This window comes from Taeniopygia guttata, chromosome Z (genome assembly GCF_048771995.1).
Source record: "Taeniopygia guttata chromosome Z, bTaeGut7.mat, whole genome shotgun sequence".
Lineage (NCBI taxonomy): Eukaryota > Metazoa > Chordata > Aves > Passeriformes > Estrildidae > Taeniopygia > Taeniopygia guttata.
Window position 1 is genome coordinate 58,839,281 of NC_133063.1, and position 16,009 is coordinate 58,855,289.

Consider the following 16,009-nt stretch of genomic DNA (forward strand, 5'->3'; position numbering starts at 1 on the left):
CCAACCAAAGCTTGAACATATTTTAAAAGTATCCCTCATGCCAGTAATGGCATCATGTTCATGAACTACTCATGGGAAAGTATTTCAAAGGACAGTGCCACTAAACCTGATCTAAACTTCTCCACAGATTTTCACTGCTAAATTAAGAATTTATTGATTTTTGTGTACTAGAAGATGAACATCACCTTTCTAGATAACATAGTGACAATGCAAAGTACCTTGTAGAGGAATGCACAAATCAACAAACTTCAGAAAATTAGCCATTATGCGAAACACACTGGAAAAAAAAATCCTCAAACTAGCTTGCAAGGAGCAGGCCTTGCATTTGAATTAACCTCCCAAATACCACCTATCAATCTAATAATTCAAAATGGAAGACCTCATTAATAAAATATTCCTGTTTATTGCATAATACTCAATGCTTGTATATGTACAAAAACCAGATAATTACAGCATTTACACCTCCTTGAAGACTGCTTCTTTCCCACATCTCTTTTTAAATACTGGTCCCCGTATTAAACTCACAATCCAAAGCAGACCTCTTCTGTACTAACAAACACTCATTAGAATTAAACCTTGCTGGCACAGCCAAAGTAAACTTCATGAATACTGACATATTTAACATGATTGATATCAGTGACCAGAATTAATGAAAATTAATTATTTTATGTTTTCTGCATACTCTTTAAAATGTGATATATTACACTATCACACATTCTCATGAAAATTACATGCATGGAACTCATCAACTATTATTCACTACACTGAACTGGCACAGATCACAGACAAAACACAGCAAAGGGTAGGAGAATAATTATTTCATTTAAAAAAATAATCCATCTCTTGCACAGAGCAGGGACTAACAAGGGACCTCCAAGTCACATTTGAAAAATAAACCTGGGAACTACATTCTTCATGGAGACAGTAGCAACATTATTTTTAAAGCCGACAGTTTTCTTACTGATTGATCCTCTGTACATTCATGTTAGCAGGTGTTTTCTCACCAGTGGTTTAATTGATTAAAATAATTTATTACACTTAAAGCAATACATGCCACTTATATTCAGTTTGGATTTTCCTCCTTCTCAATTCTCATTAAGGATGTCAGTCAAGTTTTCTCCATTTCTATCAGTTGATCTAATTAAAGGTATCACCTTTTCTACAAACTTGGTCTAATTTGTATCCCAGTGTCAAAATTCACTGAATCTCTGAATCTCACCTGAGCTGTGTGCCTGTTTAATCTGAATGTATACTGTTTAATCACAGCAGTTAGAAATATGTTCATGGAAATGGGGTGAGTCAATGTTGTCATGATGCTCAGATGTATACTCTGCTACACTGCTAATAGCATGGTTAAACAGAAGCGATGCATTTTCACTTTTCTCCAAGAAAGTAAAATATTTTAAATACTTTTTTTATAAAAATAGAAACAATTACTCCTCTAGACTAAAGCGGACTTCTCAAATTAATCAGTAAAGCCAAGCTCTCTGTTGAGCACTTTTTCTTGTTTGCAGGAATAGAAATTAGTTAATTGACAACTTTTTCACTTTTGTGGTCTGGAAAGTGACTATTTCCTCACTGATGTGGAATAATGCTGTAGAATATATCTGCCATGTAAAGATGTATAAAAATATCCTTTGATGGAGGAAAACAGTAGATGAAACCTGTGAATTAAAACATAAAAAAATTATTGTTTAAGTCATCTATGCCTTAGAATGTAGGACAGTTACAACTGAAAAAAATACCTATTTAAGATTTAAAAAAATACTCTGAAACCATTCTTGACAAAGGAAAATTAAAAATATCTTATAATGTTTCTATAAGGCTTTCAGTGATACTAGTGATAAACTGTGATTTTTAATATTTTGTTTGTTCAAAGGGAAAGGGATAAAATATTTGAAAAAGAAGAATATTTTAGCACTTACAACTATGTCATCTCTTTTGATTGTGTGAGGATAAAAAAAGGCAAAAAATAAGTAAAAAAGGGGAACTGAAGACTTCATAAACAGAAATGGGAAAGACAAAATTATTTTTTTAATTGAACTTAAAATTGAATTTCATATGTAATGAAAGAAATCTGCAATTGCTCTAACAGATTCTAAAAAAATTAATTGTTTTCTCCAAAATGAAATAATATTTTATCATGAACCATATTTTGCAGATGGAGAATAATCCAAAGGATTTTTTAAACTCTCCTAAAAACGGTCCATGGTGGCTTTTCTAGAAATCAAAAATTATTTTCTTAAAGTACAATCTGTCAGTTTAGCTGGTCTAGAGACAGAATAGTTCATATCACTGGACTGTTTGCATGTCCTTGCTTCAAAAAGATTTACCTTGTGATTCCAAATATGTTAGTCCATAAGAAATTCAATTTGAAACACCATTGAACCAACACTGAAGCCAAGAATTCACACATTGTTAGCATTTATTTTTACATGACTGACATTATTCACAGAAAAAGACAAGGGAAAAGTAAAAAATTTATTTGTACATAAACACAAGACTGTGCTAAAGACTACTAAGAAATTTGTACTGTCAGCATTAGCATCTTCTAAGAAAAATTAATTGTCAAAATAGAGGTAAGCCATAAAATGTAAAATAAATGTAATTCATCCCACAATTAGAGAAGTCTGGTTTTATTTAATGCTTGTGTGATGATGGGTCCTATAGAGCTAGCATAACTGATTTTCCATAGAAGAGTATTCCCAGATATGACTAGAAGTTGGTAAAGCATTCTTTTAGGAGTTCTATTTGGACACAAACAACCTCAACAGCATTTATTGCTACCCCTCTAAGATTCAAGAACTTAGCAAAGGTAGTCCAAAACTACCATCAGTGCATAGGCAACATACTGAGAACATGATTTATTTTAGGCAACTTTGCAGTTGGCTCTTTCCGCCAACTTCATGCCTAACTCTGTCTTAAACTAGTTAACAAAGAATTTTTGGTTATGATCTACAGACGCCAGTGTTCTCACATAGTATGGCTTCATTTTCATTCCTTTATCTTTGTTTTCACCAGCACAAGATTTATGTGGTGGCATCAGCTGTCAAAACAGACCCTTAGGCTAGGAGGCTACAGTATAGCTTAAAATCAGTATTAACTGAGACTGGGCAGGAGCAAAGCAGTCCAAATCAGGAGAGCGTAAAAGTACCTTAACACCACCTTTTTGTCTTTGCTCCTTCACATGAAATGCTCCTCTATGTCCAAAATGTTCCTCAGAAATCATCAGCTCTCCCATGCTAGCCAAGGAAGATAAAAACAAGCAAAAACTAACAATATAATGGTTAAAAATAATTCTAAAACATTCCTAACCATTTCTAGAACACAGCATATAAAAAATAGGTTGTGGTATTACCAAGGTTTTCTATTGGTACTTGCATAATAATTCATCACTTTGATTTTACTGTTTGAGAAACAAAGCAACCAAATACAGAAAAAACTTATTTGTATGGTGTATTTAGCCAGTGTATATTTGGGATTGTAGTGAAGTTAGACTGAACAGAAGTTGTTTACTTAGCTTCTCTTTAAATATAGCAAAAATGCATTATGTATTTAGAAGTTATAGCAGTACACTTCTAAAACTTAACTGCCACTGAATTATACCAGTTTTGTGTTAATTTCACCAGCATAAATGTGGTGTCATCCAGCTGTGAACCACGTAAATTCAGAAAATGCTACAGTAAGATATTTTGGCAAATTTAAATTATATAAAATAAACTTCAATATATACTTGTTAAAGAAAAAAAAATTACTTATTGCCTCTTCGTGTCTTTCATGTGGTTATTACTTCCACTAATTATTATTTAATATTTGTATTGCAGTCATGCCCAGAAATTCCACTTCAAATCAATTTGAAATCCACCTGAGCATTTAATAAGCAGAAGTGCTTACCCCAGAGGCCTTTCAATCTATTTCCTAGAAAAGTGGAAACATGCAATCATAATGAACAACAGTAGTAAGAATAGGGAAAAGCAGCAATTAAACCCTGTCACTCAGAAGAAACTATGTAGTAATTGTTCAGACCACTTAACTCCTGAGAGACAAACATACAGGTAACTGTTTCACCGAATGTTCTTTTGATTTAGCTGCATGTTGTTGCAGTATTTACTAGTGCTCCTGTTCAAATATAAAAATAGAAATTAAAATGAGAGGAGTTTGGGCTTCATGTCCAGCTTGAAAGTGTGTATACAGGATTTGTTTAAATGTTCCGTGGGATCAGATACAGAGTCTCACTTGAAAGACTCATTATGTAACTTTGTGCACCTAATCTGTAATTATTTGGTAACTGGGATACCAGCTCTGGGAATTAATATTGCTGGGGACTCTGTTTTGATATTTATAGCAAATTTAGATCCCTAGGATAACTCCTGGTATTTTCTTAATTTGTACAGATAGTTATATCTTGTCTGTGCAAAATATCTTCAGTAGTTGTGCTCCAGCTAGCTGTAGTTTCAGCAGACTTTGGAAAGGCTTTTATTTTGATGGCTAAAACTATAAGTGAAACTGCATCTTACATTGCAACTAATGTTAACAACTATGGGAGATTCACCATCTGAGCAACAGCTACTACTACTCTATAAATTCTCACACCTATCTATTACTCTACTTAATTATAAAATGCACTGGGCAATTTGCAATAAACATTTCCAAAAAATATTTTCACATTAAAAAGTTGTGATAATTCACATAAGAAAGTACCTTGAAGAGTTCATGATGGAGGGCATCAGTTGCAGAGAGCTAGTCACATTATGATAAGGACATGTTATGTGGTGTATGACAGGAATCAATCATTTGCAAGAGATAAAAAAATTTAATAATTTTATTATAGACACAATGTAGGGCACCACTGCAGGGCCCTGTAGTGAGAAATTCTAAATCTGTTGTCAGTGGGGGTAAAGTTCTCCTGCTTGGACTTAGTCCAAAGCTGACTCATTTGAAGAAAATGGCTTTTCTGAACAAGAAGAAATAGAAGCAATTTAATGTTTTGGAAAATATCTATATATATACACATACAATTCTCTTTTTTATAAACTCTGATGACCACATTTGATTTAGTTTAATTATTTAAATTTAGGCAGAGATGTAGTCCCCAAAGTAGGGCTGTATGCTCTGTGCAGGTGGAGAAAAGTAAAGAAACGGTAAGTGAATATTATTATCCTAGTAGGAACGCATGCTTATTTTTTGGATCTGGATACAAGCTGGATACTTGAACATACAATTCCCATATATAGGCAAGAAGTTTAAAATTAATAACTATTGTTAAACACAATGTCTTAAACACAGTGGACTTTTATAAAAATGTGATCATCTCTACGTTTTGTTGCTAAAGATTAAACCCTTCATTCAAAACCCTGTAAGAAAATAGATGAAGCAAACAACGATCCTGAACAGGAAGTATCAATTTGAGTTACTGTCAAGGACTGGTAGGGGTGTAAAGGACTTTTCTCATCTAGTCCTATGTTAAAATCAGGGACAGGTCAATAGTAACATGACAAACCATTTCCCTTGCTGTTCAATGGCTCATATAACACTTCTTAGCATTTTGCCAATTTCTCAGTAAACCGATTATCATCATAAAACACTATTCCATCCTAGTTGGTGGCAGTCCCAGTAGAGTAGCCAGGGATTAAATTAGTGTGAAAACAAAACTACCCCTCTCCTCAGATTTGGTCTCTGCTGAGCACAATTAAGGAGCATAAGGTGAGCAGCATGTACAATTCCACCCTGCTGTCAGCTTCATGTGCTCTGTTACGGCTGAGCAGAACTCCAGGCTCCAGGACACTTAAAATGGCATATTGCATACACAATAGGTTATCAAATACCCATTTCAAACAATCCAGGAAATTAAAAAGAAACTCACTGTTTCTGTTCAGATCACACCTGTACTACTGCAATCCAAACCCAACCAATACCAAAGCCTTGTGATCTGTGTACTGCATGCTTTTCAAACATGACTCTTGTCAGTCAACACGCATTTTCAGTACCACTGCATTGTACTGACAGTGTTGAAATACTTGGAAGAGAAAGTACAGCAGTGTTCCAGGGTTTACCTGAAACATTGTGACAATATGGGCGGCATTATTTTAATTGTTGTTGTTTGTATCCAAGTTTAACGTACCATACCCAAACACCAAAGCGTGGGTGGAGGCTGTCAGTTTTTCCCTTGGGTGTGTTCGTTCTCTCAGACTCTTGGTAACTGCGAGTCAGGCAGCACAAGGTGCGGGGGCAGGGGTCGGATGGCCACGAAGGCGCAATGGCCAGCGCCTGATGGCGTGAGCCGGCGCCTCAGCGCTTTCTACAGAGGGTGTGCAACCATTAAATTACGGAGCTGAGCTGCTAACGAGGAAACTTCCGTCATTTAGGTGTGAATTTGTCAGTGCGACTGACGCTCTGCTGCAAAGACAAACTGGGACAGGCCCCACACCGGGCAGCAGCGGGAGGAGCCATTCCGCGGCGGCGAAATGCAGCCCCCGCCCGGCGCCGCTCCCGCCTGCCCCAGCCCCGCGCCAGCGCCCCCCGCCCCACCCCGCCGCGCCGCGTTCCTGCGCAGCCCGCCCCGCGGGCCCCATTGGCCACAGCGCCCGTCCCTCACGGCCTTCCCCAGCTCGGCCCCCGCCCGGCGCTGTCCGCCCGTCCCTCCTCCCGCCCGCCACAGCAGTGCGGGCGCGCCCGCCGCGCCTGCCGGCTCCTGCTCCTGCTCCTGCTCCCGCTCCCGCTCCCGCTCCCGCTCCCGCCCCCGCTCCCGCCCGATCCCGCTCCCGCCTCCGCCAGGTCTCGGCCCGGGCTCCGCTCCCGCCCCGCCCCCCGTGCCGCTGCAGTGCCTCCCCCGTCTGGCCAGCGCTGCGCGGCGCCGGCAGCAGCAGGGGCGCGGCGGCTTCGCCCGCGGCCACCTCCCCTTCCCCCCGCCGTGTGTTTGCCCGGGACGTTCATTCCCTCTTCCCACAGCTCCGCCGCCTCCCCCGGCCCCCCGCTGCCGAGGCCGGGGAGGGGGGCGGGAGGCTGAGGCCGCGGGAGAAGGGGGAAGTGTGCGAGAGGAGGCGGGGAGCGAGGGCGGCGGCGGGCAGGTGAGGCAGGCGGCCATCCCGCTTCCCTTCAACCCTCGGCGGTGGCGGCTGCGCTCGGGCAGCGCGATCCCGGGTGTGCAGCCGGCGGGGAGCGGCGGTGTCCATGGCGGCGGGGGGCGGGCGGGCGAGGGGCGGCGGCGGCGGGCCGGGCCAGGCCGGGCCGGGCCGCGCTGGGTGGTGGGGGGCGCTGCGGTGTCGCCGCCGGGCGGGGCCGGCGCGACGTGGGGCCGGCCGCGGGTAGACCTCGGCGGGGGCCGGGAGGAGCCCGGCTGCTCTGGAGCCCTCTTCCCGTGCACACGAACTCCCTCGTCCTCGGCGAGAGCTGCTAATATTCCTTCTCCTCCTCTCCCCGTTCTCTGCCCTCTTTCTCTGTGAAGAAGAAAACTCGATTGGATTTAACTTGGGGTCGGAAGAAACTCCTGCCTCCTGGATCTGGTTTCGGCGTCCCGACACATAAGGTAAATAGGGAAGGCTTGGGATCAGCAGCAACAAAAACAACAGAAAAATCCTTCCTCTGGGAAGGGGGTGGAGAAAAAAGCAAGGAGTTCAGGCTTCGTTTTATATCCTGTTTTTGGCCTTTATATTTTGTCTCTGTTTTCCGCCTTGGCCTGCCCTGTTAGCTGCTCATTGTGTTTCTCCCCGTCTCGCCTGAACGTGTGAACCGAGGCGCTGGTTTCATGGAGGCCGGGAAAGAGTCTGTGAGACCGAAAGTTTTTAATCTCATCGGACACAGAAGTTTCTTTGTTCGGTCCGAGAAGGCACTGAGCTGAAGCTGCTCGACTGCGTAACTGCTTCTTCAGCTCCCTCCCTTGCAAAACGTTTGGTAACCCTGCGAGTACAATTAAGTTATCGGGAAATGAGAAAGTCATGAAGGAGGTAATATTTCTTTTTAATCGAAAGCTCTTGATGCTTCGTGCTTATGTCTGCGTTGTTTTCTGGAATATCGGTTAGTGGCTGACCGGACTTCTTCAGGGTTGCTGTTGAGTTTCTTTATAAAAATACGCCCTCCTGGTCATCTGTAAATGTCGCAGTTTTTCCACCTTCGATTGCTGCAGTCACCCGTCTTCTTCCCCTTTACCCTTTCTGTTCTCAAATCGACGAGTTGGACTGCTTGTTTTTCTGTTTGCATAGTGGAGGTCTATCCCGCATTTTGATCCTGGCAAAGTTCATCTTAAGGACCTTCATTTAAAACAAAATAACAGCACAAAACCAAAGCAGATAGCTAGTTGTCTGACCTCTTTAAAGTGCATGCAATTGAAGCTGTTAATGTAGCCTTGTTGATTTTGGTGACCACTTTCCCCTTTCTAATTTTTGAAAGAACTTATTTTTGAAGCTGTTGAAGAGGAAATTAAATATGAAGTTTTAGTGTAAGATTTTGTACCTCTGTTGCTTGTTATACCAACTAACTAGATGCACGTTTATTTTTCATGCATCAAAGCGACAATTATAGGTTAGTTCTTTCATGAAGGCAAGGAATTTCTCATATTGTGAATGTTTAGAACAAGGTAGAAACCGTAGCTCTGGAACGTTTGTTCCTATTTGTCAAACTCGGAAGCAACATGTTGGTCAGATAGGATGCGTACGTTTCAGTCTTGCCAATGTGTGACATGTACTGGTATTTGGGAGTCTTGGACAAAGTAATTTCTGTGCAAAATTTTTAACGCTCCTACATAGGTAGGAGTATCATTCTTTAACATTGTGAGTAATTTAGTGCTTTAAGAAAAAATAATCCAACTCCTTCTGGTTGGTATAGTGTAAGAAAAAATGTTAACATATAAATGTCTAAAGTGGGTTGAGTGGTTGATAACTAATAAATTATTTGACTTGCAATTTACAGACTTACCTTTCCAGGCAGCAGTAAGGGTTATTCTTAGGCATCAGAAAGATCTGGACAAAATAAGTGGCAGTGAACTTTGCTTTCCTTATGTGGCTGATGCTTGGCAGAAAGTCTGAATAGAGTAATCCTTTTACAAAGAACCATCCCTTTCTAGAGCAGTGTTTCAGTCCCAATAATGACTTGAGATTCTTGAGGGGAGGGTGAGGAGTTGTAGCAGTGCATGACAAATTTAGTTGTAAACCAGTATGTTCATAATCAAGGCAATTTTGTTTCTTTTCAGGCCTTTTGTGTCTCTCATGATGCACTTGATATTTTTCAATGCCGTGTAGAAGAATGGTTCCTTGTAGTGGAGGCACAACTTTTTGCGCTAGTGTTTTGTCACCATGGTAGCTATGGATAAGGCCCTTTTTATGACGAAAGTGTGATTCAGTACTGCTTACAGCTCATGGTTATATCATTGAATGCCATTATGGCATTAACATAATTTGGGAGTAACATGAAGGGATGTTTTCTTTCTTGAGGTCAACAATCGCAACTAAAAATCAGTCTGACATTTATATTCTTATTATGAACAAAATTATTTAACCTTACACATAGTAGCTCATGTGCTTGAAACAGCACTTTTATAGCTATGCATTGATGGCTTGGGGAAATGTTCTTTTGACCTGACTGGTTCTTATTCATGAATTAAATTAAGCTTGAGTAAACATCACTAATTTTAGGAAGGAATGCTTGCAATCAAAGAGATAGAAGTTGCAGTATATGGCATACTATGGAATACAATTATCATTAAGATGATAATTGTATTAGTAAAATATGAATAGATTTGTCTTATGCATAAGCTGCACAGTAGATAATGCTTAGTGTAAGCATAAAGCTCTGTAGGTTATCAATTTGCACATCATGTTCATATAGAATGGGTAAGGGGGCTCTGTGGACAAAATACTAAAGGATAGTTTCTTAATGTATTAAGTCGGTAGTCTCAGAAAACAGTGTTATGGTTTGTTCTTGGTGGAATTTGTTGAGAGTCTTTACTCGTAGTCATTAAGAGCCATGCTTGGAAGATCAAAGCTAAGGAAAGCCTTGCACATGTGTAACAATACATTATACCTCACATGGTAGCAGTAAGTCCTAGAAATAGAAGGGGGTGGGAGCAAATTTGTCAACTGGGCTTTCTGGTAGGGCTGTAATGAATCACTGTCTGTCTGCTTTGTGTTCTTGTTTTGTTTTTGTCCTTCCTGCTCCTAAGCAAAAAGGAAAATATTTTTGGCAAAATGTTATGTAAAGATCAAATAGTTGATATGTCATATCTTCAGCAGATTCTCCCTATAGAATAACCTGATCTGCTGAAGAAGTGCCTGACATTTAATCCACGTAGAGGAATTAGAAATCTAACCTTTTCCAAATGAGTTACTAGTGGAGTTGTCAGAAGAGTTACTCATGTGGACATGAAAATAGTAGACAGTATTTCTATGTGAGCATGCAAATATGCATGGTGACATTTGAAATAGATAGTTAAATGAGATCATCTGGAAAATGAAGATTTATAAACATTGCTGTTTTACCTTGTTGGCTTTTGAGTAAGTGCAACAATGTCTCAAAGGACACTTTTCGTATCAGAATGAAAACATTGAAGGTAGTTTGAGTGATAAATAGTCTGTATTTAACCATTGGTAATGGGACTTTCTTTAGGATTTTTTTAATTGTAAAAAGGTTACTTCACTAAAATACAGCTTTCACATTGAACTAAGAATACAGTGTTTGGATGTTGAGTTAAATCTTAAGAATGTAAGATTTCAAAATATGGATGCTGATTTAAGAGAGATTTGTGTATGTCTCATCTAATTAAAATGGAAAAAATTGTTATGCTGGAATCAATAGTATTTTTCTTTTATAGTATTCTCAGGATAATTAGGCTTTTTCTGCTGGCTTGCATTCATTTTTGCCAGATGAAAAATTCAGTGCTTATTCTTCAAAAACCACTGGCCTATGGAACTGTGCAATACATATTCTTTAGGAAGAACTGGAAGGCAACCAGCCCAGTTGTACCAACTTTTACCAGTTTCCAAGCAGTCAGCTAGGACTTTGGGGTTGCTGACCACCAAGGACCACCAAAGAAACCCCTAGGACAGAAGGACGCATGTGGAAGGGCAAGGGAAAATATGTTAATGATTTTGAGGAAATGGTTATCATATGTATGTTTTTTCCAGGAAAGCAATGAATATGTATGTAAAATACAGTGTATAAACAGGAGATTTTTCTGTACTGAGCATGCATGGTATTTTGGAGGAGATATCCTCTTGTGCATCCAGCCACATAAAGAAGCATGCTTCTTAATGCTGCCTTGGGGGTAAGGAGTTTTTTTAACCGATTTTTGGTGACCAGATGGGACTTAGTCCTGAATTTCAGTGGATCCAAAGGAGCATCATCAAAGTAAATTTTTTTAAGATACTTGTTTCTCTGATGCTTGAATTTCAGTACAGGTGTTTGAAAGTACTCTTTGTACTTTGTGTAAAGGGGATACAGAAGCGTGATGTTTCAACAGTAGGCTGCAATTCTGCCTTCAAAAACACATTGTAACTTCACATAATTGAGAAATAAAATTAAACAAACCTCTTCCTTTGGTCTAAATGAAACCAAACTGAAGTGTACTTACATTGGAGAACACCAACATTGCATCTGTCCTGCCTAGGGTAAAAAGTTCAAGTTAAAAATTTAAGTTAAAATGTAGATTCGTTTTTTTTCTGTTCTTGGAAGGAATTTGTAGATACTTGACATGAAGTGATCACTATGCATGGGAACAAACAGTGATGATTAAGCAGAGTCTGAGGGCAGTCTGAGCAGTCTTGGCCTTCTGTGGAGATCCTGGTCGTTGTAATGTCAGAAGGTAACTGAGCCTTATAAGATTCAATTTTACGAGATAAGATGGTTTGTATAGGTTGGGGTATAATTGTCTTGCTGTGAGCTTGTAGTTCTCAAGGGCTACTTCTTGTGGCAGTTGTCTGTGGCCAGCTTTAGGAATGACAAAAGCTCATAGATGGTTTGAAGTATTAGTAAAAGATAGAAATACTTGAAGTGAAACATTTATAATATAGGTGTTAATTTGGAATGGGTGTTTTTTTCCTGCAAAGTGGCCAGAGCTCTATTCTCCTTGCTGGGAAACCCCAATAAATAAATAAATTTTAAATATTTGAAGTTCTGGTATTAAAGATAGATGCAGAAAGACAGTCTTGTTTTTTTGAAGTAATGCTCCAAAGGCAGCTTTTACTGCTGCCTTTGGAGTCTTCTCACCAGTTTTCATCTCTTAGTTGGCATGAGTAGTTCCTGCAACTGTGTGAGGGGTTCCATCGTCGCAGACAGTTATGGAAGAGAAGTTTCATATTCTTCCTTTGTCCTCTGCCCCATGATGTGGGGTATTTGATTAGTACATTTTCGGGAATTATTTCTTCAGCATTCTTTGCCCTCCTTGTCCTTGGAGTTTTTCAGTACTTATCTTCAAAAACTTCTAAGTTTTAAGAAGCAGAAGAGAGGCCATAGGTGCTTCGAGCTGTATCAGTGCATCTACAGAAACATCTAAAATGCAGTGCCAGATGATTGAATGTCATTCACAGGTTTGGTCATGTAGAATGGCTGTAGATATCATTGTAAGTGTTTGAATGGTGGAAAGGGTTTCTAGGCTTGTCTAGAAGACTTCTGATAGACTGCTAAGGTTTGAGAGCTGCTGCTTATTACCCATGTGGCTGTTGTCTTCCTGGCATTATCAGAGGGGAGAAGTAATAATTCAGAAGATCAATCAAATGATCAAATTTATCAATTTGATCAAGTTACGGCATGTCTTTTGTCTTACAGGTAACCCTGAAGATAACATGGATTTTTATATTTGACACTGGGTATCAGAGAATATTTATTGGGAATTACAGGGTTTTTTTTTGTCTGTGGAAAGATGTTGCTTAAAAATCTGTATGTGCTTATGCACGCTCATGGTGCAACAAAACAAAAAAAAAAAGGGTGGCTGCAGTAGTATTTACAAGACTGAGGCCTGTATTTTCAGTAAAATTAGACTGAAAAGTGTGTCAGCATAGCGATCTAAATAATTTGCGACTTAAATGCTTTGTAAATGCTTGCTTTCCGTGCTTATGCTACTGAGTATGATATTTAAATATTTAATTTACTTGGGTTCCACTTTGGCCTTTGAGATGGGTCTACTTGAAGGAGGATCAGTGAACGTGCAGACATCAGATAAGGTTCACTGGTCTCCTGTTGCTGGTATGTTAGCTTGCTATGGCATGTTAGTCTGTGGTGGCCTGGAATGTGAGGTTGATAGCTCCTTTGGGGAGAACATACTCATTTTGGGTTTCTTCTGGTCACAAAATCATATGTGATGTTAACCCTGGAGCTCTGTTGGTTATTTAATTTCTGAACTGCTCTATGTTTTTGGGGGATTGGCAATAAAATTTCATTACTGAGGGAGAAAACGCAGAAGTTCACTTCTTCCTGGTTCATACCTATTCAGTCTGTATACTATGCCTGCTATGCTGAATTAAACTTATACAGGGTAATTTATTCCAAGTAATTAATGAGTTCTTTAAACATCTTTGAGGAGTTACAGACAAAGGGAATTGAGTGTGCAGTGCTAGAAAACAGTGTTCTGAACAAACCTACATTTCTTCTTGTGACTTTTGCCAGGTCATTGTTACTGGTTCACATACGGGTGTTGGGAAACTGTTTAAAACAAAGTAACAAAAAATAAGGACTCTAAGTAAGAAGAGATGAAAAAGGATGGAAAGAAATGTTTAACCATCTTCTCAGAGTGTGACAAGGAGAGAGAACCAGTTGGAACTCAGAATTTGTCAATCCATCTGTCTCTGATCCTGGATGGATAAGATTGGAAACATTGATATGGGGGGAAGAATCCTTCAGAGCTTTACTATTTTACTATAATATTGTTTATCTATAGTGCATCTTACTTGTGTTTTCTAGGAGAGCTTTGTTTTCCTGAACATTTTGTGGGGATGTTAGCTTTCTATGGCTATTACATAATCCTGTTCTTCCAATATGTTACTATTGATTTAGATATTAAGACTTTTGGACTGGTACCAGGTATTCATCTAACTACATGAAAATGTAAGTAATACAAGTACTAGAAAGCAAGATATTCTTAAAATTTATTTTAATAGACTTGAGGTTAATTTACTCTTTCATTTTTATTATCATCAATTTTTCATGGAACATTTATTTTGTTTTGCTTTACTGAAAGACAGCAGAAGAAATGCTGAGGATCCTGGCATTATTCTGTGGTTTTCCACTGCTGTTTTCATGAGAAAAAGACAGTAAAGCAGGCAAAGATTTCTGTGGGATTTTTCTGTGGGAAGTTGTGGAATCTTGGAGATGTATTGTTAGCATTTCAAATATCCTGTAGTCTTTCGTGATATCAGTTACTGAATTGGTGTTGCAGCAGCAGGTGATGTGTGTCAAGGGAAAGATTATGGCCTTGTCAGTGGAGCAGGTTAGAAGAAAGTGTTACAGAGTGGGAGAGAAACATGTTCTTAATCAATATTTTTCTCTTCTGTTTCTTACTTTGCTTTTCCCTTTACATAAACTAACCAATGAAGAACCAACAAATTGTTCCTTAATATTTAAAAAAAATCTCTCCTGACTGTGGAGCAAGTTCCTGCTTACTTCCACTGGATTTAAATATATGTTTGCTCAGTTTAGATTTGTAGCTCACACATCCTTCCACAGAGGTTAAATTTCCAGATTTTACATTTCTGGAAGAGCATGAAATATCTGCATGAGGGAATAACTTTCCCTCAAAATCAGAATGTTACTCATTTCCTCCAGTTTTGTATTAACATTATTTTAATCTTTGAGAAATCTGAAGTACACGTGGGGCCGTTCAAATTAATGGAAGTCACAGCTATGAAATTCTCTGGAATTCCTGCATTGTGCTCTTCAGTCACTTTTTCCTATTCTGAGAAAAGAAGGTGACATGTTAATAACAAATCAGCATGTCAGTGTCCCCGTTTTCACTTTGGTAGTGTCAAAGTACCTCTGTTTTTTTCTCATGCTGGAAAGCACAGGGTATCAGATGTTAAGCAACACTTTAAGTTGGGTATTATTAAATCAACTTTGAATTCAGTTTTGAAGCTATAATTAGCATTTTGATAAGAAAGAAGATTCTTTTAGTGTGTCTTAAATCTCCTGTGAGAAAAGCTTGGTTTTGGCTTCTGATATTGAATTACTATCCCTATTGAAAACAACACTTTTAAGAGAAAGTGTACTTAAATATAATTGTCTGAATTCTAAGTTATTTGTAAAAGTTTTATTGTAAGCAGTGCACTTTTGTTCTTCCCTAAGAGGCAAAAATATTTTAGAGGCTATTCAAGACTAGCCTTCTGTTATTTTTTTTTGTATCAGTTGCTTATGTGATCTGCAAAATGTCTGATAGAGTAAAATAAAAATAACATAACAGCTGTCTTTAGTCATCATCTATTCACTTAGAGGAATACAACACTAAGTAAAGGAAAAAAAATCAGTACAAAAATATTAGCTCAAATGTTTCATCACTGTGCTAGGAGTGAAAAGAGATTTTAAATTGGCAAAAATCAAACATGCATTGTGAGAGAAAAGCTGAGTAAATAGAGGGTAAGAATAACAGTGCTTACCCACATGGAAGATGTGAAGAGTGTTGTAGTTAGAAAGAACCCCAGCCAATGCAGACAGGAGTAATTCTTCTGCATCACTGTTACAAACAACAAATTGGCATGTATTGGGATCTATGTATCAGCTGTAAAATTAATGTAAAGAAAAAAAATAGACAGAGGTAAGTAGCTTCAGGGTTTCTTTATATGTCCAGAACAGTAATTCTTAAAACTGTTGAGAATAATATTGAGATAATACGCAGCATAATTATTGTATAAACTAGGGGGACAAGATGCTTAGAATCTGGAAAATGCAACTTATTTCTGTTTCAGTTTTTGAACCTTTGCTTTTTTTAAAAATAGTGGCTAATTCTTATTCTAGCCACTCCTTATTGTAGTGAAAAAGACATATTAAAGTAAAATTGTTTTTAAAGCTGCATTATGAATAAAGGCTTCTGCTTTTA

General features: G+C 38.7%; 2 protein-coding genes across 18 annotated transcripts in view; one reads left to right on the forward strand and one right to left on the reverse strand.

Annotated features, from left to right (window-relative positions):
- Positions 1 to 383: 383 nt before the first annotated feature.
- On the reverse strand, positions 384 to 7,277 carry LOC115491224 (uncharacterized). 2 transcript variants are annotated; one of them, XM_072922116.1, is made up of 3 exons: positions 6,122 to 7,277; positions 3,155 to 3,242; positions 384 to 1,664 (listed from the first exon to the last, which is right to left on the reverse strand). In XM_072922116.1, the coding sequence occupies exon 1, from the start codon at positions 7,082 to 7,084 to the stop codon at positions 6,377 to 6,379; it is 708 nt and encodes a 235-aa protein (XP_072778217.1). In that variant the 5' UTR covers positions 7,085 to 7,277; the 3' UTR covers positions 384 to 1,664; positions 3,155 to 3,242; positions 6,122 to 6,376. The 2 variants fall into 2 exon arrangements, with proteins under 2 accessions (XP_072778217.1, XP_072778215.1); XM_072922114.1 differs by having other exon boundaries at positions 3,155 to 7,277.
- The window catches only part of ERBIN (erbb2 interacting protein), a 117,196-nt gene continuing 108,195 nt past the window's right edge, over positions 7,009 to 16,009 (forward strand). For 4 of the 16 annotated variants that reach the window (XM_030257598.4, XM_030257592.4, XM_072922098.1 and 1 more), the window contains exons 1-2: positions 7,330 to 7,525; positions 7,688 to 7,943. Coding sequence is in view for 6 of the 16 variants with exons in the window: in XM_030257592.4 (XP_030113452.4) it covers positions 7,935 to 7,943 (9 nt within the window). In the remaining 10 variants the exon portion in view is untranslated. Of the gene's footprint in view, positions 7,068 to 7,326; positions 7,526 to 7,687; positions 7,944 to 16,009 lie in introns of those variants that run through there. The other 12 variants (XM_030257597.4, XM_072922101.1, XM_030257605.4 and 9 more) reach the window with 6 other exon arrangements.